We start from the raw sequence: 26,324 nt of genomic DNA, 5'->3' as shown, positions 1-26,324 counted from the left end.
TGAAACTTCACCCACCCCTCCCTACAGCTGTCCCCTGCACCGTTTCACTGGCACACCTTTCTCAGTGAATGTGCAATTAGCAGAGACCCGCTGGTTGCTGAGGTTCACTCCTTGCTATCCATGCACCACCCCAAACATCCTTCACATACTTGTTTTCAGTATAATCTTAAATACAGTTTGTTTTTTTCCATATCTTCCATTCCCATTGGGAGGCTGCTATAGGCTTGCCTGCCCAAATGAATAAGTCTTGGCAAATTTCCAGTCTGTCCATACATACTGGCACCCATTTAGACCTTTCTGCTCCTATGCAAATAGTGTTCATTACCTCGCATGAATGCCCTTCACTAATGCTGTGCTTCTTGCCTCTTCGATTATTTATATGCAGCCTTTTTACTTACTTTTCTTCTTTCAGCCTTTATTTTGCCTTGCTAAACAAACCAACACTCTTCTAATTGTCCCTGATTAAAAAAAATCTTTCCAGTGTCTTATTTGCAAACACTGTCGCATCAGTGTGCAGCAGAATCTGAAAACACAACATCAAATAATACTTTTCTGAAGAAATTGTTGAGATTGGACACTCTGACAGACAAATATCCCTGCACTGTTCTCAGATAAACATGGGTTGGAGCAGTCTCAGGTCCAGCATCAGAACTTGCTCATACACCAGGCAGAAAATTAGGACTTGCCAGAAGGGACTTGTCACTCATTCATAATCTATGAACCAGCCTGTTCAGTGGTAAGAAAGAACAGGCTGTATTTCCTTCAAGAGAAACTAGGTTTAGCTATCACTGGTAAACAACAGAAAAATTCCTTTAATGAAGCAGTGGGGAATGCAGGAAAACACCAGAAGACAAAATTGCCAATATGGAGCTCAAAGTCATTGGCAGAAAATAGAGAGAATTTCCATTAATTCCTTTCTTTCTCCTGCCACCCCAAAGGAAGAAAAGTCATGTACAACTTGAAGCCTTTAAATAATACAGAATTACTGCAATCTAAACATGCTTTCTGCTTACTTGTGGGTCTGTGAGATTTATATGGTGCAGCTCCATCTGTCCTTGGTCCATTTCCAAATGTGGCTCCATCCATTGCTGGTGTGTTTCAAATGACACAGCATAGCACATGATGCTCAGCCTGGGGGCCGACAGAACAGGGGTGACTGCCCTGTTAGTGTACGTAAGGATGTGTAAATAACACTGACATATGCTAATTATTACTATTAAAAAGAGGAAAATCATGATTCTTAATCTGTGCAATAAATTTCTTGTAACATGTATTTCTATGCAGTGTACTCTGAAAAATGAAATGGAGATTCCTAGGAGTGTATAACTGCTTAAATCAGTGCAGTATATATGTGACAAATGTCCTTCCCTTTTGTTCTCTACAGAGCCAATAATTTCTTCATAATTTCTATCCAGACTCATCAATGTCCTGCTAGAAATAAATAGAATACTTAGTTTCTCATCTTGTCAGGGAATTATGTCTGGCTTCCAGGAACCAGTGGATAGTAAATATATCTTTCCCTTTTACCACTTTAAGGAGCCAAAGAAAGTCAATCCTTTTCAGGAAATGTGATATAAAAATGAGGCCTGTTGTTTGCAGAGTGCTGGGGGTACAACTCTTAGCAATGGAATTTTCAGTTGGAGTTATATTTTTCTTAATAAACAAGTAAAACTATTTCTACAGCAACTTATGGGAAGAAAAATCAACTGATCTTTCACAGTGTGAAGACACAAATAAAAAGAGAGGGAAAGAAAGGAATGCCATGTGAAACCAGCAGAACAATGAGCCAGCTCTGCTTGTTCAACAGCTTTATATTTTATGCCAGATTTTTGCATTCAAAAATTATGAATCACACCCTTCACTGTCTCCTCCCCTCACATGATGTGGTTTAAGATGTCTTCTTGCCAGGCATAAGCTAATGAAAAGAAATTCTTTCTGTAACAGTAAATAACACAATACAAAGCACTGGGGGAACAGTTTTTGCTGGCTTGCAGTTTTCATGGGAGTTGAGAACTTACACACTGGAGCCAGTCATTTTTCTTTTAACATGGCTTGAAGAACATTTTTAATTTGCCAGGTTTTCCTTCAGGAAGTTTTAAAGTGCAATGACGGTTTTCAGGGGTGCATTTTCAGAAGGTTATAAATGTTTGCACTAGCACTTTAATAAGAGTGGAGCGTTTTTTAACTAATAAGGAGAAAATTTGCCAAAGTGTTTTTATCTCTGGCTTCCTTACAATACCAACACAATCAGAAATGTAAAATATTGACATTGAAAATGCTGATCCCATGTAGTCCTCTGTGTCATTCCATTCTGTAATTGTCGGAGAATATTTCCTAAAACTTTCTTTCTGCTGAGAAACTGAGTTCATAATGCTGATTCCAAAGGAAAGATGAGCAAAGTGCTTCCTTGATGCACAGAAAAATCCTGTCAGTTAGAGAAAAATTATTACTTTCCATCTTGTAATTTCCTTTTATTAGTTGTTTAATAACTCCAAAGTTGATGTTCACCCATCTAGCACTTGCAAACCCATTCAATTTATAGCCTGTAATTAGAATATAGTAGTGTAGTGTTCCTTGTGGTATAAATTTCCTTTCAAAAGGTGTTTTTGGCAGGAAAAAATCCACTCTTCCACTTATAAGCTGAAGAACTGTCATGATTCTGAAAGCCATTTCCCACCTGGTTGTAGGATTGCTTGGGAATCCACAGAGAGGAGAAGCAAATGTGTGGCCTAACACATGATGGTGTGCATCATAATTTCTGGGCTATGGTTCCAATTAGAATTAATTCTTCCCCATAACTTCAGACAAAGAGGGAAGAAGAACCTTGGGGAAGAGACAAGGTGACAGCCCTTGCAGAGCTTCTTGAGGACATCTCCTTCCCCTAGCCCACCTTCCTTTTTGCCTCTCCTGGATCCTGGAGGATGTATGGCCCATGTCTGACTCTCTGAGTTTTGGCTATATCTAAGTTAAGTCATGCTGTAGGAAATTCCCCTCTTCCCAGGCCCCCAAGCAGGACCCCTGTAATAAGGGAATCCTGCAGCACACAAGAGCAGTAAGAATATAATATCCATCCTTTCAGTGATTCTGAAATGAAGAGCAAATTGTGCTCTCAAATCCTCTTGAATATCCTAGTATGCCAGAGAGCTGGCCTGGAAAAGGCAATTCACCTCCAAAGAGTGAATAGAAGGGCAGATCTGTAGTCTGGAAAAACGCTGCAGTTTGGATTAATCTGTACTTTCTATTACAAACGTTACATAATCAAAAACATTTTGATGGGCAGCATTTTGGATATGTTCTCTAAGCCAAGCCAAAGGTGATTACACTGCTTTTGTCAGCTCCTATGATAATCACAGAGGCAATTTAGACTGACATTATCCAGTAAAGGAATATATTTATGTCAGGAACAAGACAGGTTTCGTGATAACTAACCCAATGTGTGACACGGATTAAAATTAGCTATGCTCAGAGCACAGGTCTCTCTCCTGATAGTCTGAATAGGAAATTCATAACCAGCTCCCCCTGTGGCAGCAGCTGTCTGGCCACAGAGAGCAATGCATAACTTTCCCAGGCATTGTCCTGGGGAAGGCTGTGATAAGATCAGAGAAAAGAATGAGAAACAATTCTTATCTTCACTTGCTGCAGCTGTTGAACACGTGGAATGTGTTATGGAGATTTGTTTACCAAAGAGTGGTTTCTTAATTGGCCAATGGTGATGGTGTTTGGATGGAAGGACCAGTTGGGTCCACCTGTATCCTGAGTGTCTGTAAGGGCAATGGGTTTCTTAATAGGTACAGAATAATAAAGTGACTGATCAGCTGCTGAGAATCATGGAGTCAATGCTAATTATTACTCTGCAGCAACATCACCCAAACTAAAACAATGCAAGGCCCCATAGCCATTACAGTGTGACCTTTACTTGTTTTCTGTTACCAAAAGGATTCATTCATTACTCTGCCTTGACAAGTGTAGTTGGGGGGAAAATCCTTAAAGTGGATGCTTGCTGGGGGAAAATAGTACAGAAGCTCTCTTATGAGGAGCAACTGAAGGAAAAAAATCTCACAGAAATCAAAGTTGGAGAGAAAAACAAAAACATTATAGGTTAATGGCTGGACTCGATGATCTTAGAGGTCTTTTTTCAACCTTAACGATTCTATGATTATGGGGAGAAAGAACTAAAATAAGATTCGTGAAAAATGGCAGACAACAAGGGAGGATAACAAAGAAACATGGGAAAAGAAAGAAGATGTATTAAAATGGAAAAGTTGTGAAATAAGGAATGAGATAAAAATCATATTTCATTAACAGCAAAAGACAGTTGTCAAGTGAACTCAGTTTCAGAAAAAGAACTCTGGTTGAACTCTGCTTTTTTTACAAAGCTGTAGGAGTTAAGAAATATTTGTGTTTCATGCAGTCTCAAAAGATTTATTGTCTTCAGTCAGTATAATATTGCATTTGTATCACTAAATCACAGAAAGTTTCTCAGGGCTGTTCATTTAGGTCTCCTAACTGATTTACAGAGGAGAAGGAGAATTAGACTTCTTTCTTTTGTGTCTCAAGGTAAAATACCCCCTTTTCTTTCTTTATCTATATGGTACAGATGTACCATTTGCGGACATAAAAATTCTAAAATTAAGCAAAGGGCATGAGAGTACTTAAGTGCTGCTATGTTAATTAAGACCAAGATGTTACTCTCAGTATCTGAGACTTGCTTGCAAGTCTAGAACATAGTGCATTGGAGTAATCACATAATCACATCAGCAATTTCACCAGCCAAATTACATTTTATGGTTTTGTAATATTTTCTGAACAATGGAAAAATTAGGACGTTCTTGTTGAGAAACCATTTTTCACTAACCAAAAAAAAAAGTGTTCTATCAGCTCTAGCTTTTTTTTTAAAGACTCGGGAGGCTGAACAGGTGATAATTTTCTGACCTCTTGCCATCATATTATAAATAAATAAATAAATAAATAAATGAAACTACAGGACACACATAAAATAAATTATTTATAAGGAAGGCCAAGAATGCTACCTACAAAATCACCTGAAAGTTTTAAAACCAAAATAGGTGTTTCAAATTAAATGTAGTCTATATGCTTTGCTAAATAGGGAAAAGATATGATAAGGATACAAAATGGGTTTTACATGAGTTCACAGTAGTTTTTTTCACTTTATGTATCAGCTCTTTAGAAAAAGTCAACTATACAGTATAATTAAATCCTTTCTGCAAAAGTAGCATATTTACACTAGAGGGTGCTACTTAGACAGGATTTTAGGCTGCTCAGTGTCTTTGGAAAGCCCTTTTTCAACATTTGGAAAAAATGCACGTCTGAAATAAGAAACAGATGTTTCTTAAGGGACAAATTCTACTGAAATTTAAATAAACATAACTGAAATTTTTATTTTCTACACACATACCCAAGAGGGACACTGGTCCCTTATGTCATCTCAGCTTCAGTACAAACTGCATATATAATTGCACTGAGGATATGTTAGAGATAAGTAAATATCCTTAATATTTCAGTCTGTTTCTGGTTAACAAACTAATATGACACAGAAAATAGACTAACTAAAGGAATTTAAAAATAAGATCACATCTTTTCATTAATGAGAAGGAATGAAACAACTGATGGAGTAAAAGTAAATTAGTAGCCTATAGTACAAACATAGTGTTACTAAATGCCTGGGTGTGATATGACAAAGAGTTGCTTCACCTTACAATAAAGCATGAAAGAAGGCAAAGGGATTGGAAATTGCCAAGAAGTTATTTAAAATAATTCTTCCTTAATTCTTCCAATGGTGGTGAGATTTGTGTGCACTCTGAATGTGTCTCTCTGCATCTCCAGGGCCTTTGGCTGCCTCAAGTCAGAGCCCACATGGAGATGGTGCAGATCTTGGCCCATGAAGGTGGCTGTTGCTCCCTAACAGCTGTTTGCAAGCAGGTTGGTATGGGCACCTTATTTTCTTATATGTCCAATCAAAAAATCTCTTTTGAACTTGGCAGTTCTGTAACAAGGTAAGACAGTGTTTGCCCTGCTCTGTCCCCATCTCAGAGATGCTGCAGCTCCAACTCTGGGACTCTACTAACACCATGATGCGGAGGTAGCCAGGGAATCTCCAAAAACAGTGAGGAGGAGGCGAATGAAGTCTGAAAATACCTCTGGTTTGGTTTACTCTTTTCCCCAACACTACTGAACACTTTCCATTGGCTGAATTTGTCACTGATATCACTTGGAAGGTGTTATTATTCACAGAATAAATAAAATAGCCTCAGCTGTTTTATAGCCCCATTTAACCTCATAAACTATGTGGGAATCTGCAAAGTAAAGCTCAATAGCAGTGCCAGGCACGTACTTGGAAAAAGAGAATGAGTTTATACCTTGGGTTCTGCCCCTCACTGAGTCAGTGTTTCTCCTTGAAAACAGGTTTTACCAGAAGACCACCTTTTCCAGGCCAGGGGAAGTCCCTTCTGCTTTACAAATCCTGTCCTAACTATGAGAATCTGGATGTCCCATTAAATGAAATGCTTTGACGAAGAAGTAACTCATCACTCTTTCCACAGCTATTGCATCACTGCCCCCTAATGTTAGCTGGAAGGGTCCCCTGCTCCCAGCACTGGAGCTCCTGCTGCAGGAGGGTGCTGGGCCCAGCATGTGAGAGATGCCTCCAAAACTCCATGTACTCACACTTACTACTGCACAAATAGTAAGTTTGTTTCTTGTAAAAATCTGCTAAGGAGGTGTTTTGTGTTTGTTGGATATCCCCTTCTCGTTTTATAAGTCTGTTGTATAGCTTGGACTAGCAAAAAATAGGGGATCAAATAAACAAAGTGGAAGAGGAAAAGATAAGAAAGTGAATGGCAATAGAGAGAGGAGCATGGTGTTTTTTTCAGGTTGGTTAAGAAATACGTGAATTGCTCACCTGAGAAGCCAAAAACAATGATGCACTACTAGGAAAACTTTGCTTTTCAACTGAAATTATCCCAGCACCACAAAAGAGTTGACCAACTTCAAAAGGCACAAAGTACAAATGTGTAATAGATTGTTACTTTTTGTGGCCTCTGGTTTAATCCCAGTCAGCAGCCAAGCCCCATGCAGCTGGTCACTCACTCCTCCACTAGTGGGATCAGGGAGAAAATGGGAAGTGTAAAAGCTAGAAAAACTTGTGGGTTGAGATAAAGGCAGCTTGATAGAAAAATCAAAAGCTGCACACACAAGCAAATCAAAACAAGGGATTAATTCAGTGCTTCCCATGGGCAGGCAGGTGTCCAGCCATTTCCAAGAGAGGAGGGGCCCACCACACATAGCAGTGACTTGAACAGACAAATACTATCACTCCAAACATCCCCCTCTTCCTCCTTCTTCCCTCCAGTTTATATATTGAGTATGATGTCACATGGTCTGGAATGTCCCTTTGGTCAGTTTGGGTCACCAGTCCTGGTTCCATCTCCTCCCAATCTCCCATGCATTTCCTGGCCAGCATGGCAGTAGGAAAAGCAGAAAAGGTCTCGGCTGTGTGAGCTCAGCTCAGCAATAACAAAACCTCTCTATATTATCAACCATGTGTTCAGCACAAATCCAAAACACAGCCCCACACCAGCCACTGCAAAGAAAATTAACTCTAGCCCAGCCAGAACCAGCACTGGGCAGATTGTCTTGTGCTGCCTGACCTGTTATTTGTGTTGCCACAGCAGGTCACCTGTGATTCATCTGCTGGTGTTTGCAGTTCAGCAGGCAGCTTGTGCTCGGCTGCCTGCCAGTGCTGCCTGCCAGCCCTGCGTGCCCCTGCCAAAGGCAGCACCCTGCCTTTCTGAGAGGGACCCCTGCAGCGACAAGGCATTGCTGCACAAGCGGACAGACGGTTAGAGGAGGAAAGGTCAAGAGGGGTGAGTTGGTCCATCAGTCCATACTGAAGGAGTTGAATGCTTTACTGTGACTGTTATATTTTTATAAGCCATTTCTCTGCCATAGGAAAGCAGCCTCTTTCATTAGTAGGTATAAGTGCATTTGTGAGTGTACAATAGACATCTCAGATTTCTTTCCTCATGTGATAGCAGACAACAGTCAGGTGCACTCATAGGTTCACATCACAGGGATCTTACATTGCTTTCACTTCTCTGTACTTTACTGCAAGATTTGCCTATGTTTTGTTTGCCCTTCTTGCATTGAGTGTAGGGTTTTGAGCTTCCTTAGCATAAAGTGTGAACAAATTCAGTGGATAAATCAATCTGAATACTGGAGCTGTATCAAGTTGTGCATCTTAAAATAGCACTCCCATTGAATAAGTCTGTGAGTAAGCAGCTCCCACAAGCATGTGCTGCATTTGCTGTGTACCAGGAGTGTAGGACCCAGCTGGAATCAGAAGGCAATGTCAGACACTTCTGAAGGAGCTTCTAGAAAGAATATGTCTGGAAGGACAGTCAGTTGGAGTCACTTGGTCAGTGAAATTGTTTGGTCAGGAGATACTCAGCCAGCTAAGTCATTGAGTGGGGAGGGAAGGCTGACCTTCCCACTCTGAAGGGCCTCAAGCTGTGCCAAATTAGGCAGAGTTAGTTAAGGACTCTCGTTCTCAGCTTTCATAGTTCATCAGTGATTCTTTGTTGTCATAGCGAAGTGGTGGAAAGATGGTGTGAATATGAGGGAGGAACCAAATAAAACCGATGTTAAAACAAGCATGTGTACGTATATATATATATAAAAAATCTAAATGCAAATATACACATATATATTTTTATATGCATCTATATGTATGTGCATTTTTATATGTGTGTATGTGTTGGAATTTTGCAGTGTTAGCTTCTGACAGATACAGAGATCAATAAAATGTGTGTCACTGCTCTTCCAAACTGTACACATTGCAGAGCTTGTTGATGCTAATATTCCTATAAAGATACGCCTTTGTGTGCAAGACATTGCAGTGTCTTTGATCAAGTGACTATGACATAACCTCTGAAGACATGACCACGTAAATCCGAAATTATCTGGAAGTAATGTTCCGTTAAAGCTGAAATACAAGATGCATGTCCCCTTTAATTCTGGCTCGTAACAATGGGTATAGATCCATTTGGACTGTGGAACTGTGTCATTTAAGCTGTATTCCAAAGTGTGGCTCATCTAAACATCACAATTTGTCCCTATGTTCCCTCATCTTGCTACAAGTGCCAGCTGCATTGATAGCCTCCAGAAATTTTTTCATGACAGAATAGCTTGTCTTTTTCCCTGCTGTCTTTTCAGACAGACTTGCAAGATAAGATGTCTTTAAGGTCAGAACTGCTAGAGGTACATTATACATATATATGTATATATATATATATAAAATTATATAATTATATATGTGTGTGTGCAGCATTTTTGTCATGAGGTATTCAGTAATGTTTTTTTCAGCTGACCTTTCCATGTTATGCTTTTCATCAGCAAATGTGACAAAGCTTGCTCGTAGATGAAGCAGAAAGCTGGGACAGGTGGCCCTTTAGCATCCCTCCTCTGTGCCTTCTGCTGCTATTGCTTTTGGCATCCTCTTGCTACAGCCAGGAGCTAGTATGACCTAAAAAAACCTTCACGCCATCCTGCAAAGGAAAAGGCTAATGGGAAAGGAGAAAAAAACAAAGTGGAGGCAGCAGATTCAGGGGTGACTGACTACCCAAACAGTCATGGAAAAAGGACACCAGGGAGAAGCAGGCAGGAGATGAGAGAGCTGGAGAGAAGGCATCCACTGAAAGGAGCAAGGAGAGGAGGTAGATGTGTAAAATACACAATGATAGCCAGTTAGTTACTAATTTCATTGCTATGGCATCCAAGTATATATAAAATAGCACCTCTAGAAGGAGAATTAGGGTCTATGCAGCTAAACTGCTGGGAAGTTTCATTAAAATGGTACATTGACATTATATTTTAGAAGTTGTCTATCATTTCTTCATCAGCTGTGCTAATTATTTGTAGTGCTTGAACAGATTCACTGGTTTTTGGGGTTTTTTTTTTCCTGTAATTGCCATGTATCACAAGCAAATTCTAACCCATTAGGGATAGCTTTGTCTCTCTAAATTTAAAAGTGTTTATTCAGTTCCTGCAATTTGAGATTTGGAGACAAGCCTGCAAGTTCCAGATGCGATATTGTCAGCAAAATAGTTTAGAGGGTATTTTAGGTGAAACTTGGACATGTTGACAGAGCATATATGTTTTTGGATCTTCAAAGAATTTAAGTTAAAAGAGACATCAAATTTGTCAGCTGGTAGAAGTGTGTTTCAGCACTGGCTCCTCATTAGCCAACTGAGAAAAATGACACCTCAGTCTTTTCATAGCTGGTCTTAAGAGTACCTGGGTTTGACTGTGTGTGAGGCAATAAAAAATAAAATGAAAATATTTGCTTTAAACCCTTATTTTTGTTTTTTTTTTTTTTTAATAATTGCCTGTGAAGATTGACATGAAAGTGGACAGAGCTATCTGAGCAGTGTTTACTCAGTCTCGGGATTGCATACTTGCAAGTATGCATGTCTGTCTACGAAGGATTCACAAATCTCTGAAATGTTTCCAGATAGGAGGCAGAAGGGGTATCTCTGAAGTATCAACAAGCTGTGATCTGTAGAATTTCCTCCACTGCTACCTGATGATACAGCCAGGTGTTACTGGACAGTGCTGTATGGAGGGAATCTCTGTGTAGAGCACATTGCAGGTACGAATTTATTGATGAGATGGCAAATATTTAAGATACTCAGCTAAAGCACCACACAACTTCCCAGCTCTCTTCTCCTTGGGAGATCACTCCCCTAATCTGTGTTAAGTACTATTGTGCTGGTAAGTCACTTTCAATTAAATTGCTCTCTCCAATAAATGTTGACCATTTAAGAAAAGTAAAGGCATTATTAACACAGTGAAATGTATTGATGTGTAATCTGACTTCAGTAGTCACCTTAAGCCTGCATGAAAAGTACAGAATCTTCCTACACCATGCCTACATTAATGGGTTACACAACCACGATTGCTAAGATAAAATAACTTGTTCCTATTTGATGTTCATTTTTAAAACGTGCAGATTGTATTTCAAGGAGTGAAAGGTTTCACAAGCAAAGCAACAGATTGCACAACAAGTAAGGTGACAGGAGGGTGTAATATAAAGTCTGTCTTCTACTTTAAATTCTATTTACTACTTATCAGTGTATGATAACCATCAGTTACAGCCCTAAACCGTTGCCCTGATGCAATCCCTCCCTTCTTGTTACATGGGACATTCCCAAGCACAAGACCCGTCTCCCAGGGTGGCACATGTCCTGCTAAGCACCCTTGTCCCATGCAGTCCTTCCCCTGCCTGCCACAGATCCAGCAGATAATTACCAATCACACCAACTATTACCAATTGCAGCGATGATGGTAGCTGATGATTATCAGAGGACTGCAGCCCTGGTCTGTGCGTGAGTGATGCTCGCTAGATTCCTGCAGAGGATGGCACTGAAGCCTCGCCTATGCTGCTGACACCTGGGACCAGCCGTGCCGGTGGGATACAGAGCGCTGGTGTTCCCGGGGGGCGTCGGCGGGGTGGCACGCCGGGACACCGACAGCTGCACTACAGATCCCAGAGTGCAGCGCGTCTGCGCCCGGCCCCCCTCCAGCGCTCGGGCCTCGCGGAGCCCGCCGGGACTTGTAGTCCGCAGAGTCGGGCGGGCGGGGGCTCTGCCGGCGCGGCTCCCGCCTGCCGGCCCGGGGCCAGCCGCGCTCCCCGGATCCGCCGAGGCGGCGAGGCGGACGCATCCCGCGGCGCCGGGCGCTGCCTCCCCGCCGCCTCCCCTCTGGGCTCCCCGCCTGGGAGCCGGGAGCCCGCCGCGCGGGGGGCAGCCGGTGGGGCAGAGCGGCGGCGCTGCCCGGCGGAGCACCATGCTGGAGTCCATCTGTGTCACCGGTGAGCAGCGGGAGCAGGAGCGGGAGCGGGAGCGGCGCGGTCCCCGCCGCGCCCGGGGCAGCCGGCCGGCCGCCAGCGCTTCCCCGCCCAGCGAGCATGCATCGCCCGGGCGGCGCCGCGGGTGCCGGTGGGCTGTTCCCTGGGGACGGGAAAGGGCTCCACACCTGCCTGGCTCCAGCAGCAGCAGCCCCCCGGTGGATGGGAGTGAGGGTGTCACTCGCGGGCCCTGCCCTGCGATGCCGAGGAGTGCGGGGGTGACACCCGCTCCGCTGGAGCGAGGGACAGACTATGCAAGGGAGAATGCCACTAAAACTGCTGGTTATATCTGGTGCTTACGCGTTTTGGCTCTGCCCTTTGCTGTGTTCTCAGAGAAGTTAACAAATCCTTATAGGATGTGTGTATGCAAACCTCTGTTGTGACTGTATAACGATAATGTAGACAGGTACGTGGTGCCACACAAAACTGGCTTCTTGTGCTGTGTACATACAGTTGCTGCTTGAAAACAGATGTTTTCCTTGTTTAAATTTGACATCCTTTCTTGTGTCATTTCTTCAGCTGGCTCAAGCCAATGTTACTTTTCCACAGGGAAATCTATCTACAAGAAATCTGCTGGAGGTGTCTTGGTCTGCCCTCATTCAATACCCTTGCAATCACAACTAAGATCTCTCACAGCTACTCTTTCTCTGCATAATTGATATGCTGTTCCATCTGTGCATGGATATGACTAGAGTGTTACTCCTGATAATGGGAACAGAAATAAAGTTCCATGGGATCGATCAGAGCAACCCTGGAGATACGCAATAGCCACTGCAATCTGAAAGGATGAGATTTTGTGAACAGTAGTTATTTTTAGTCCATATCCTTCCATCAAATATTCCTGACTGCACCTGTATTGCAGGAGAAGCCAGAGACCTGCTTGGATGAGAGTTTCACCCTGTGCAGGTCTTTCTGCACAGGATGAAATCAGTGTTCTGTGATTATAATCCTGAGTTTATTACATCAGTAGGAGTTTGTTGTTTGATTTCATTAGAGCCAAGTCTTCCCTTTTATTGATTATTACTGTGCCCATGTAATTTAATTTGAAGGGCCCAAATTTGGAGTCAGTTACATAATATTGTATTTCAGTATTGAAGTAAACGTGCAGGAAACTGCATGCAAGTGAGTCTTTTTTTTTTTTGGGGGGGGTAGAAAGAGTACATCTCAAATAGCATTGTCATTTTAAAGAAGAAAATCCAAACTGCCAGTCATCCCTAAAAATGCATAGTTACTTATGAACACTGACAGCTAATTAATCAGATATACAAGTTAGCTGCTAGCTGAAACCTGCCCTTGGTTTTGAAGCTAAGAATTAAAAGCTGGATGACAGATAACACCTTTACAGGAGAAAAGTAAATAGGTGGATATTTTTGGGTGAGGGAAAGAAAAAGAGTCTTAGGTTAAATGTAAAAGTTCCCAATATCATACAGACTCTAGTTAATAACTAAGATGCTTGTGAAAATAGAAAGTAACTCAATGTCAGTGTTTTTACAGAAACTATCGGCTAATTCTGCTGTTAATCCATGTTCAATCATAGACGGAGCTTCTAGTGCATTCTAGTTCAAGTTGCCTGACAGCTTCTGTTGAAAACTGGAGTGTTTTTAAACCTTAAAAGGGTTTCCAGTGGTGAGGAAATAGAGTATAGGATTGTGGGGAGATTCAGTTATGCCACAAATACAAGCCTGTAGTGTTTGAGAGGCAGTGGAACATTATAGGTTCATATACAACACTTTATGTTGCCTGCTTTTTTTCTGAATATTCTTTCTATAACCCTCTGCACAGACAAACCATACAGTATAGAGCCCATAAACCACAGGGTGTTGTGAATCTATTCAAATTTTCTGAATATTGGAGATAAACATTTCTTTGTAATGTAATGTACCTTTGCACAGTGTCAAAGGAAGAATCTTACTTGTCACATCTGTGTGGTTCCTTCTCATCTCACAGTTTCAAACTTAACTATTGCTTGTAAATAGATCACATACATTGTTTGCATTCCTATAAATTTAAAAATTCAAGTCAGCCTTGAAATGATTTCTGATTTTGAGCAAAAAGAAACTCAGCCATATTCTAACATGGTAATGGTAATCTTAAAAACAGAAGTAGTGGCTCAGACCATTACATCCCAAGGATAGGAGGAAGTTCTCCATGAACATGTTTGCTAAGCACCTTAGTGCAGTTTGGACAGGATTTGCTCACTGTGCGTATATAACCTGAGTGACAGCAGCTCGAAAACTGCAGGAGCTCTCTACTATTTTAGAGCCAGGCTGGCCAGACAGAGATATCCGTGCCACAAATACCTGTCATTAACCTCATTCCACCTATGGAACAGGTATTTAAGAAGCTGCTTGGATAGTAGTTGCCCTGTAGTCTAGAGGAAGGTATTATTTATACAACACACTCCAAAGGCTAGAAAAATGCTTACACTGGGATTTTACTATGCATATTATTGACTTATTAGCTCAATCCATCAGTTTCTAAAGGACAGAGACCAATAATATGACCTGGCTCCTAAATATAGCATAAAAATCTGACATTTCATTCTAACAAATAACCTCTGACAAGATTAGGCAGTGTCTGCAGTGATGCAAGGCTCCAGGCTAGTGACTGGGATACAATTTATACATAGAATGTGTTTCATAAGTGCAGAATTGTCGTGAAATTTGTGGTTCCCACATATTCTCTGTTAGCACTCATGGGCTCCACCCCTTTTCCTGTACTGCTGTGCCACTGGAATGGCTACCTGTGTATAAATGGAAGTTACAGATAAAACTCCTCTTTCTGCAAAATGAAGCCTGTGGTAATTTGAATTGTTCTGTGACACGTAGTGCACTTGTGTCTGCAGGATGGAGTAAGTCCAGTACTGCCAGTTCCAACTGATCTCTTGACAATGATGGGATTTTGGCTAGGGCACAACCTGCTCTCTTGTGAGATTCTTGAGACTCACAGGGGTGGTTGCCTTTGGCTGGCTGGCTGCCCTGATAGCCCAGCTTATGGGACTGCAGACATTGAACACCATTGCACTCAAGAGTGGTAGAGATCTACTCTTTAAGCCCAAGACAGACCAAGTTGCCATTAACAGGAAGGTTTTCTGTTTTTTGGTACCCTAATTATGACAAAACAGGGACAGGTAGCCCTTCTGTCCCCTCTTTGCTCATCCCTTGCCATCACATTGCACTCCCAATGAGGCAGATTGTTGCATGTAATATTTCACCTGTGTCTCTAGGACCATGTTTTTATTATTAGTGTTGTTGCAGAAAGGAACAAGATAGAAATAAATGGAAGTAAACAGGATGGAGAGAATTTTTTAGGAAGAGACTGTATTAGTTTTGCTGTGGGTTTTGGGGTGTTTTTTTGATTGCTGAAAGGCTTGTGCCTTTGTGACTACTGAATGTTAGGAAGTGAGAACATGAAAAGAATCCTGGTACATAAATTACATGAGGGAGATTCTCCAAGGTAACTAGAGCCCAGGGCATATGTTCTTTGACAGTTTTCTACTGGAAAAACAAAAGTAAGTCAAGTCAGGAAATTCAGATTTGTACTTCTCAGAACACATGTAGCACATGTAGATGAAATACAAAAGATAAAACCTATGGGATCTGTAGTGTGATATCTGTATTCTGGTATGCAGGGTAGCATTGTGGTTTTCAATTTCCCTTTTTCATATCTTTTAGAAATAATCTGTCCAATGGTATCCAGAATTTAAAAGCTGGGAATCACTGCTAAGCAATCCATGCAATTAATCTGGGTTGATAATCCACCTCAACTGGTTACTTTATAGCAGCACAGTATCTCAGTACTTTTTGTAATACTCAAGCAGGTTTTCCAGAGGCAGTGAATTTTTGTGCAATGAATTTGTTTTATATTCAGAATACTAGACCTCTTTTTCAATCACCAGACATTGCTAATCATTGGAAATCCTTGGATGTAGTAAGTCGAGTTTCCTAGAGGACAGTATATTCTTAATTTGGTTGATGCCGTCGGATTTACAGATGTGAGTTTAAAATACGTTATAGCTTAAACAAATGTACTAAGAGAATTTTCTAAGAGAAAGAATTTTAAATTTGGTGCTTTGCAATATGATTTTGACATAGTCTCAAATTTTTTTTTCTCATTTATTTGGTAATGATGTTCAGAAGACCTATAGAAAATTCTAGAATAGCAGTTAAATGACTTCTGTGAAAACTGCTTTGCTATCAATTATAACATTTCAAATGTGCCAGATTACCTGTTGATTATAGGTTTCAAGCACAAATAGGCATGGAACAGTATCCTTTAGTCAGAAGAAAAATAAGGACATCCACCCTTAGTTTGGCAGCTGAAAAATCACTTTGCTACGAGATTGCGCTTATAGAGTAACTACAGATTGGGAACAACTATTTTTGATATCAGCCATGTGCATGTGAAACCTGCCAGTGCATGTTCAGCACTCAGCCACCATTTGTGACACTTCCAGGAGAATTCTGACTTAGGGTGTTCAGTGATTGTCTACATACAAAAGCATTTATTACTGGCCAGCTGTACCTCTTAGCTCTAACAGCTTGCTGTCACGGGTTTTTGGTATTAGATTGACACAAGCTTTGGGGGAGGGAGGGAATGGGTAGTTTAAGGTCATTTTGAGTTGTTTCCTTGAATTAAATTTCTATTTCTTCTTTATTTATCATTTGTTAGATACTTGTGTGATATTAGTTCTAATTGTTCCATTACAGCAGCAATTTAAGGCTTCTGTATTCTTTGTGGCTTTTAAGAGCTGGTTAATAGAGAAGGTGAAACATTAATACCTCTGGTATCATTTATTTCTTTGTCTATATTTTAAGAAGTAGCTGTGTAATTCCCAACTCCAATTTTGTCTACCTAAGCAAAGCCACATGCTCAGAAATTTAATATGTGTTCAGACATTCTGGAAACCTTAGTTTTCACTTACCCTTCTTAAAAGTAAGGATTCTCATACTGTAGCAGTTGATACAGGTCTGAAGTCAGTCTCAAAGACCAGGAATAGAAGCATGGTCATCCCATTCTGTTATCCAAAAAATGCATCTCTCTTATGTATTTAGGTTGAAGTTGTTCTCCTTGTGATGGGGAACTGTGGTTTCTCACCACGACAGCTCATGGGAGAGCAGAATAAGCCATGTAGGCAGGTTGTCACGTATGTGATGAGAATGATCTGACAGAATTTGAACAGGAATGCCAAGGAGCATGCTCCTGTGCCAAGCATGGAAAAAGGATTCAGAGACTTATGATGGAAGAAAACTGAGTTTGCATAGGATACACGTGCTTTAGTGAGGGGGAATAATCTAATGCTTCTACCTCTCTTCTTTCCAGTGGAGAAAACACCCTGGCTGCAGATCATTCATCACATGTTCATGCAAACTGGATCTCTGGTCTTTTTGGTTTTTAGGGCAGGATGTTCGGGAGAGCTCAGGAACACAGGTTGATATGGAACTGACAGAGGTCCAACAGCATGAAATACATTGTCATGGTGCTTATGTTGGGAGCAAAACTGAATTTTACTGTGAAAATAAATCCGAAATTAAGCCACTGTTGATTTTTTTCCACTTTGGAGGCATTTAATGATCTCTTGCTGCTATTACCTTCAGAGTATAATTACTGTATGTAAAGTAATTACAGTTCAACTACATATTACTGGGGGATGAAGCTCAAATCCCTTTTGCAGGCTTTAATCATGCCACAGTCGTATCTCCTGTTCTGTAAATCTTTTTTTTTTTTAGGTACAGAAGTAGGAGATATTTCTCTGTGGCACAATTTATTTGTACGTGTAGTTTCAGCTCACCTAATGTTCTGGAAAGAACGGGAAGAGGAGGGGTTAGAACCAGTGAAGTGAGGTCACTTCTCTAACAAGCCAGCACAAATGTTAAATTCAGTTTTAATCCTCAATGACTTTTCTGTGCAGCCAGTTTGCACCAGGGACCAGTCTTCCCCAAAGGCTATGCCAGGGGTCAGAGCAAGAAAGGATGGTTCACTCTAATTAAAGAAACCTTATTTGCTTCTTGCACTTAGTCTGATTAATAATGTTTCTTTTCAAGTCTTTTTAAAGCTGGTGGTGTCTTGTTATGGTAGAACAACTTTGATTAGATAAAACACACACTATTGTCTTAAGGCTTTTCAGGAGTGTAGCTAGCTGATCTCTCCTGCCTCTCCAATTATAGCTTATTGTCTGTATTAAGACTGAAACTGTATTAACACATGAAACTGAAGTCTTTTAAACATATATTACTATCCATATACTGTCAAAAATTGTTTACAGTGGCTGGCCCTTTCCAGTGTTCTCACCCTTTTCTGAGAGTAAACTCTGTGAATCAGATTTTGCAGATGAGATCACACCAGACTGCTTGTATCGCAGCACAGATCCCTGTGGGACTGCACTGTAAACACTGCTCACATGCTCCTAGGCAGTTTCCTATTTTTTAAGTTATTCTCTGTCCTTACAGAAAGCCTTCCTTGCATGATAAAAATCACTCAGCTCAAAACTATACATTTGTTAATGTAGCAGTAGATGTTCATGAAGTTCTGTAGTCTTTTTTTAAACAACTAAGTTCTTACCTGCCAGCAGTGTAGTTGATCATTGTGAAAAATTCATATATTTTATGACTGGCTTTTTGCAAATATTAAAATGAATATTATATGTGCTCTGTTAGAAAGTAATTCTGTATTAATTCTCTTAAGTAGTGTGTTAAATATAGTTTTAGGATATAAAAAATGTTAACATAGAAACTATGCTATGTAGGATACTTTTTTTAAAGAAAGGACTTGCAGTGAGGTAGCAGCCACAGGACACCTAAATCTTTCAGATAAAAAGAATTTACTGCCCTCTTATCAGAAGAAACTAACTTCTTCCTGCCTCAAAGGCGCTGTTCGGATTCAGAGAAAGAAGCTGACCATGACCAGACAGAATCTTGTCTTTGAATGGAATTTTTGCATCATGTATGAAGTGTATGAATATGCAACAGGCCGTTGCTTTTAAGGGTTAATCTTTTTTAACGGGGATCCTTTTTCAGGCTTGTGCTGTCCAGAAAAAGGTACCCAGACGTCCATAACTCTTTGTCTCTATTGTCTCATATTGTCCTAATTCAAATTGTCCCCATTATTATTACTCTAATTGTATTACTATTTTATAACCATTTTATTACTATTAAACTTTTAAAATTTTAAAAACAAGTGATTGGCGTTTTTCACATGCATGGAGATGCAGGCACAAGTCCAGTCTAATTGTTCAAAAGTGATATACACACTCAGTTCTCCCCTATGCCGAGAAGTCAAGATTAATGTGACATGACTGCAGTTAAGACATTTTGTGTTTCCTTTATGTTGCAGTTTTGAGTCCTTAAGATTAGTTTCACTTTATGAAAATCAAGTTTGTCCTCATTATTTCCTTTTTTTTCCCTCTAAACGCAGAAAAACTTCACTGGCCTAAGACAGAGCTTTCTAGGAAATCAGTCCTGAGTCTGGAAGTACATAAACTGAACCTTAACAATGAAAACAGCCTCCAGCATCCTCCTTCTGGCATCCTTAAGGACATTTTCACAACGGGAACCAGCAGCTACAACGTCCTTCTGCAGAGCAAAGAGGAGAAAAAGCACCACGCTCAGAAGCAGCCGGCCTCGCACCACAGGAAGCACCGGCGAGCCGCCGCCAAGCGGCCCTGCAGCCCGCGGGGCAGCCGCGGGAGGGCGCCGCTGCTGTCGCTGCCGGCCGGGCGGCGCTGCGGGCCCCGGCAGCCGCCGCCGCTGCTCGGCAATGGCCCCGCGGCCGCCGCCCTCAGCAGCGCCCCGGCCCCGCCGGCCCGGCCCCGCAGCAGGGCTAAGAAGCACTCGGGCCTCGCAAAGCCAAAGCAGGCCCCGGCCTCCAGAGGCCACGGGCAGGAGGGCGAGGCCGCTGGGCAGAAGCTGTGTTTGCTGACTGCGATCAAGCCGTCCAACGTGGAGAAAGAGAAGGTCAAGTTTTTCGACTCGGATTTCACGTACAACCCTCAGTTTGAATATGAAAACCCTGCTCTGCCAAATGTGTTAGCTAAGCACAGCCATGCGTCCGACAGATTTCTTAAGCAGGTAGAGTTGCTTTTAGTCCCCTCCATTTCCATTGATTATTTCTTCCTACATCTACGTGATATTTGGCTTTGTTTGTAGCAAGTAATTTCTCCTTATTCTCCCCTGTGTCACAGACATCTTTTATGAAAAATCCTTTCCTTAGGATTTTTCCTCCTGAGAAGCTGAGAGGCCTCAGGAACAAAGTGTAAACAATTATTATCTGCTGCTGTGGAATGCAACAGGTGCATCTGTGATTGGCCTCATGTGGTTGTTTCTAATTAATGGCCAATCACAGTCTCAGACTCTCTGTCCGAGACACAAACCTTTGTTATTCATTCCTTCTTTTTCTATTCTTAGCTAACCTTCTGATGAAATCCTTTCTTCTATTCTTTTAGTATAGTTTTAATATAATATATATCATAAAATAATAAATCAAGCCTTCTGAGACATGGAGTCAGATCCTCATTTCTTCCCTCATCCTCAGACCCCTGTGAGCACTGTCACACCCTGCTCTTTGAAAGATGCATCAAAGATGAGAATGCACTAGTAGAACTGAAATAAAATCTTTTTAATTAAAAAAAAATTAAAACCTTTCCGAAATTTACAGGATTTTAAGGGATAAAGGCACAGTTCCTTCTAAATGGTTTACATGAAACAGAATTTAAAGCAAGAAAGTTTTTGTAGGCAATGAAGCAGTATCCAGTAGAGGAAAAATACAGTGCCTAAACAGGCAGAAGAATAAGGCAGCATAGAAATCCTGCCAATCCTCTTGGTGACACAGGGATTGGGAGAGGATAGCAATTATTTGAGGTCATAGTTATTGGATAAGCATATGTTGGTGTTACTTGTTTTAATCAACTTTGAAAGGGTATTTGGATATACATTAGACTCAATCAAACAGCTGCCAAATTCCATTCCAGAGAGAGGTAAATTTTAAGAAGACAGTTGCTGCCAAATTCCATTCCAGAGAGAGGTAAATTTTAAGAAGACAGTTTTGGTTTTTCATAACTTGCAGCCACACTGGTAACATAGCTACAGACATTTCCATTCTATGTAACTGCCTTGGCTTCCTACCTGAATTACAGAAAACCTAAACAGCAAAAGCCCCGCTTTTAACTTTGACCTAAGTGACAAAACCCAGTTCTTATCTGTGCAGTAGCAGTATTCTCCCCACTTTTGCTATTTTTAAGTGGTTTAGAGGATTTTTTTTTATTATTTTTAAATGGTTTAGATCTTATTTAGGTCTAACAAGCTTTTCTAAACAGAGACTCTTATGTATTCAAGTGATACTTAACTTGGGAAGACATCCTGCCATTCCATGAGTTTCACTTCTTTGCAATATGAATATTTCACTTAAAACTAAAATTCCTGGTGGCAAAGATACATGAATTAAAAGGACTAGGGAATGTAAGAAGTGATCTCTGACTTGTGAACAGACTGATATTTTTTTTTCTTCTTCTAAACCGAAGAATATACAAAAGTGTTGTTACCCATTACATCATTGTATTGACAGACTCCATTTTCACACTGAAAATATCTGTATATTTTAACAACTCAGTTTCTGCATTTTCATTTAAAATTTATTTTCTTTATGAGAAAAGGGAACAGCTGTTCTATTCTTAAAATCATATTCCATACTTCCAGACAATGAACTAAATTGTAATGACACAAATAAAACTACTCCTTGACTAGAGCTTTTTAATAAGTTTTCCTTTGATTTTTTTAGCAATATTAGCAACATAGATGACAGCAAATCAACAGCTACTGATTTGAAAAACTGAATTTAATACAAATTATCCCTTTTAGCATGGGCTAGCAGAGCCTTGGAAGTCCTTTTATGCATGATGATTTTCTGGAGCAAACCTGTCTTTGGTTTACCTTTCTTTTAACAAACACCCATAAGTGTAAATATTGACTATTTTAAGAATTAATGATTCCTCAATATTTTTCTGATTTGTAATTCTACCTTTTTCCCTGTCCGTAAAAAGTATGGGAAAATGAAGGCCCTGTAACAACTTTATAAAAGGCAGTAAAGGATTTAACATTCAAGGAAGGATATTTCTGCCAGTTAACAAGAAATATGTAAATTGTTTCACAAGACTTAGTTTGAGTCACTAGAAAAGCATGTATTCAAAGTTCAGCTCCTAAAAATACTAAACAAAAATACCTTGCACTTAAAAATCCCAAACCAGCAGCTTTAACACAGCTCCAAGCCCAGCAGGTGTCACTCTCTCTCTTTTATCTACAACTAGCTTTAGAAATTTTCATCTCCACGCAAATTTGAATTTAATTTCATGCAAATTTACTATCCAGAAAAAGCAGCATTAATCAAAAATTTTAATCAGGAAGTATTGTGGGAGCACTCGCTTTTCCTCGTTGCTATTTTTTTTTCAGGCAGATTTTACTTGTCAGAAGAAACACGTAGGTATCTTACAGGAAGTTCAGAAAGGATGACTTCAGTTGCAAAAAAAGTACTCACAGTGTCAAGAGATGGGTCTGCAGTAAAAATGCAACTGTGTGCAGTCCTCCTTTTTGCTACAAGAAGGTTCAGTTTTGTTGGGGTTTTTTTTGGAAGCATATTTGGCTTCTGTTTATTGCTCCACTTATTTTAGAAAGCCTTGGTAACCGTGAATAGTTACTCCTATTTTTTTTCTATACAAGGTGCTCATGGCAACTTACACTTGCCTGCTCTTTTATGAGTAAAAAGCTGTAAACCCAGCTCTTACTGACTGAACCCACCATGTTTATAGGGGGCTTTTAGGATACTTAAGCAAAATGAGCTCAAAACCTGACATTTCAGAATTTTAGAAAATTTTTCAGTCATCTCAGAAATCTTTTTACCCACAGCTGTGCATAGCCTGCTAGGACATTGAGACAGATTGTGTTTTCTTATTGCCCTTTCTGCATTTGTGCATGTCTATGAAATTGGTTAATACAGCGTTACTGAAATATGTCTGGAAGACAAATCACACTCTGCCCCATTTATTTACGTTTTTTAAAAGCAAAGAGCACTGAAAGTTTGCAAACCATTAACCCAGCAGTGCTGCAGTGGGGAGTACACAGGCTTGTGAGCACCCTCTTTACCCCATGCCTCTGCTTAAATCAGAGCTTTTAAACCTTGGGCACAGCCCAACACTTCTATTGATTGACTTTTCACAGACATCGAGAAAACATTTTTGAGTTAGTAATGCATTTGAAAAACGCTAGTTTTAGTGTCTTCCTTCTCATACTGTATTCTGTTTGTTTCTCCATATCTCCATTATTTTCTTCATAATAAGTATTTTTCATGAGTCACACAATACAGTGCGCCTTTAGGGAAGTAAACTGGAGGATAGAAAATAGCATGCAGATTTGCACTCTTCAGAAGTATTAACATATCCGGTATTACAGAAGTTAATTTTCTTACCACTGTGTTTCAAGGTCACTGCAGCAGCTCTGTGCTCCAAAAGTTTTCTGGCTCAAACTACTTATCCCTCTTTGTGAAGTTTCTTAGCGCTCAAAGTGTTTGTTATTTTTGCTCAGATGCTAGAGGTGGCAATATTTGCTTAGAAATAGTTGTTCCCAGTGTTTGCAGAGCAGATGAACTTAACAGTTGCAATTTGCTGAACCAAAATCAGCAAGTTGTAATTTTAGGGACCCTGTTTCTTTGAATTGTACATGGCAGCAAGAATTGTATTTCTGTATACATTAAAAAAAAAAAAAAAAAACAAAAACCCCCAACCATTTCATCAGATGAGTGATCCTCCCACAAAAGAGTTATACATCCTCTTCCCTTGCTATATATTCAAGTATAGCAGTTTTAAATTCATAAATAAACCAGTTACACCACATTGCAAGTGTTTGTGTGACACCTTTTAAGGCAATAACAAAAGTAGCCTACAATTAGCAAATTTATCAGATGTTGGGGAAAAAGAGTTAGGTGGAGCAGGAAGGCTAAGCAACATGGCATTCAACACTGAGTAATCCTTTGCTATGTCCAAGTGATGTCACAGCTGAGGCATGTGGAAGATTCAAGGACATGACACTGTCTGTATAAAGCACATAATTGTAAAACACCTCATTCTGCACTAGTAACAAATTCCCCTGCTAACTAGGATTTATGGATAAGGTGTGCTAATACATAACACAAAGCATGGTAGCCCATCCAAGTGGCACAGATTCTCACAAACATCTCTCTTCCCCTAGAAGCGACTAATAGATCACTTCTGGTGATACCACAGTGGGAAGGTTAGCTTTACTTCAGAGCACAGTCTCATACAAAAATCCAGTGAGTGTTAACTTCAAATTCTTTACAAAGTAATTTAAAATTTTTTAATTGAAAATATTTCTACCAGCTCTAAATTACTTAAATATGACCGTTATACCACTAAGAGCAAGCATGCAGAAGAAAAACCCCTATAAACACTAAATAAAACCCCAAATACTACAGCCTGAGCAGACTAGAAATGGATATTTACCTTCCTCCCTCCATTCCTCTTGACCCAAACAGCCACCATTTTATGGCTGTTGATTAAACTAACAAGCTCAGCCTGGTACTAAATGTTACCTAATGATGCACCTTGGAAACTTTTTTCTCCCCAGCAGATAAGTTATGCAGGAAGAAGAGCAATGGTGTGTGTCTACCTTATCTGTCTTACAAATCTCAGCAGAGATTGCAACTCCTTTGCAGCAGAACTAAATGTAGGATGAGCTGACTCAAGCAGGGGGCTGACTCCTGGATCACTGAGACCCTTCTCTGACTTGCTTGCCTCACACTACTCATAAGAAGTCTTATTAGTACACATCTCTACTATAACTCTCAACCATTGAGCTGAGTTGCAGGACAGGGTGATTTGAGATTCAGAGACCTACTTGGCTGTAAATAATTTGTTTTAAAAAGCCAACACCACTGTAACCTAATCCAGTAAGTGAAACAGCCTTGCCTTGCTCTTGTTCGTGCTTCTGTGTCATTGCTTTCTTGAGCATCTGTAGAGTTTGCTGTGCAAGGGGGCTTGTCTTACGATTGCTACTTTTTTTGCCACTCTTTGGTAGTGATCAGAGGGATAAGCAGACATTCTAGGTAATATTGAAAAGAACAGGAATTACTACTCCTAACCAGTAACCTGGTACAGCCACATAGTTCTTCTTTTCTTCCATTTTTTCACCTGTTGCTGAAGAGTTTACAGTTTGGCCTTAGGAAGTGCAGCAGTACCAGTGTTCTGCTGGCCCAGAGGCTGGAAAATCAGCTCACAGTTGGATGCTGCAGTAGGCAGCAGCTGGCATGCTGGGCTGGATTTTCGCCTTTCCCAGCAAGTTCTTGCAACAGCTGACTGAGTCATCTCACCTTGGAGGCAGGTGCAGAATCCCAAATTAAGGGCTTGGTGTTGTAGTCAGTGCCTGGAAACCAAACATTTCCCAAACCATTTCCCTTCTGGAACCACCCCCAGCAGGAGTGGTTGTGGCAAGAAATGTCCAAACCAGGAGCATCACTGGGGATGGGGCTCACCCCAGTGTCAGGGCCATGTGCCACTCCCTAGGGATTTGTGTGCAATGTGTCTGTGTGTGAAGGCTCTCCCTGTCGTTTCAGTGCTTCCAGAGCCCCACCTGCCCACTTGGAAAGAATTCTTGGGAGTTTTTCTGTTTCATTTGAAACAGAGTCAAGAGAAAAGGTGATATAGGGGTGAGCACCCTTCTTAGTAATCTCTGAATATCTCTTCAGCGAAGAGGAGGTTTAAGCTTAACAGCTTTCTCAGTATGCAGGAGCTCAAACTTGCAACACATATCTGGATGTGGATGGAATGGCAGGATGTGGGTTACCTGGTGTGGCACATAAAGAAGTTTCCCCTTGAAGCTGTGAACTCTGTCAGGTTGAGGTAGGAGAGGTTGGAGTGGGTCTGTGTTTCTTGAGGAGGACCTGTGTCTGAGAACCTGCTGTTTGTATTGTGTTGTTGATTCAAGTGTCTCACAGCATTTAGGAAAGTTTCAACAGCCCAGGAAGTTGCCTGCAAGCAGGCAGGAAGAGTTAGAACTTAGGTCTCCTGACTCCCAAAATCATGCTGCCTTCTGTAGCCTGGAGGTCTCAGCTCCAGGGACTTTGCTGTTACAGACAGTCAGGCAGGAGGTTTGATGTGTTCAGTGCTCATTTTCTCTCTGTTCATTGTGATGAGGTGGTTTTAGAAAACGCCTGCACTCCAGCTAAGGTTGGAGAGTCCTCTGAGATTTCACAGACTTCACAGAACCACTAGGCTGGAAGAAACCTTATAAAGATCATTGAGTCCAATCCATGCCCTAACACCTCAGCTAAACCGTGCCACAACCAGTCTTTCCTTAAACACATCCAGGGATGGTGACTCCACCACCTCCCTGGGCAGACCATT

The 26,324-nt window shown here is 40.7% G+C and overlaps 2 protein-coding genes across 5 annotated transcripts in view; one reads left to right on the top strand and one right to left on the bottom strand.

Moving 5' to 3' along the window:
• The window catches only part of ANLN (anillin, actin binding protein), a 38,299-nt gene extending 26,718 nt beyond the window's left edge, over positions 1-11,581 (bottom strand). The window contains exons 1-2 of one of the 4 annotated variants that reach the window (XM_074540438.1): positions 11,345-11,581; positions 1,014-1,131 (exon numbers count right to left, since the gene is read on the bottom strand). In XM_074540438.1, coding sequence (XP_074396539.1) covers positions 1,014-1,121 — 108 coding nt within the window. In that variant the 5' untranslated portion in view covers positions 1,122-1,131; positions 11,345-11,581. The remainder of the gene's footprint in view (positions 1-1,013; positions 1,132-11,344) is intronic. The other 3 variants (XM_074540433.1, XM_074540436.1, XM_074540441.1) reach the window with 3 other exon arrangements.
• Positions 11,582-11,616: 35 nt separating this feature from the next.
• Positions 11,617-26,324, top strand: part of MATCAP2 (microtubule associated tyrosine carboxypeptidase 2) — a 28,274-nt gene continuing 13,566 nt past the window's right edge. The window contains exons 1-2 of the mRNA XM_074540460.1: positions 11,617-11,887; positions 19,337-19,989. Coding sequence (XP_074396561.1) covers positions 11,863-11,887; positions 19,337-19,989 — 678 coding nt within the window. The 5' untranslated portion in view covers positions 11,617-11,862. The remainder of the gene's footprint in view (positions 11,888-19,336; positions 19,990-26,324) is intronic.

The sequence above is a fragment of the Zonotrichia albicollis genome, chromosome 1 (genome assembly GCF_047830755.1).
Source record: "Zonotrichia albicollis isolate bZonAlb1 chromosome 1, bZonAlb1.hap1, whole genome shotgun sequence".
Lineage (NCBI taxonomy): Eukaryota > Metazoa > Chordata > Aves > Passeriformes > Passerellidae > Zonotrichia > Zonotrichia albicollis.
Note: the sequence above shows the minus strand (reverse complement) of the source record. Positions and strands in the feature narration are given on the sequence as shown.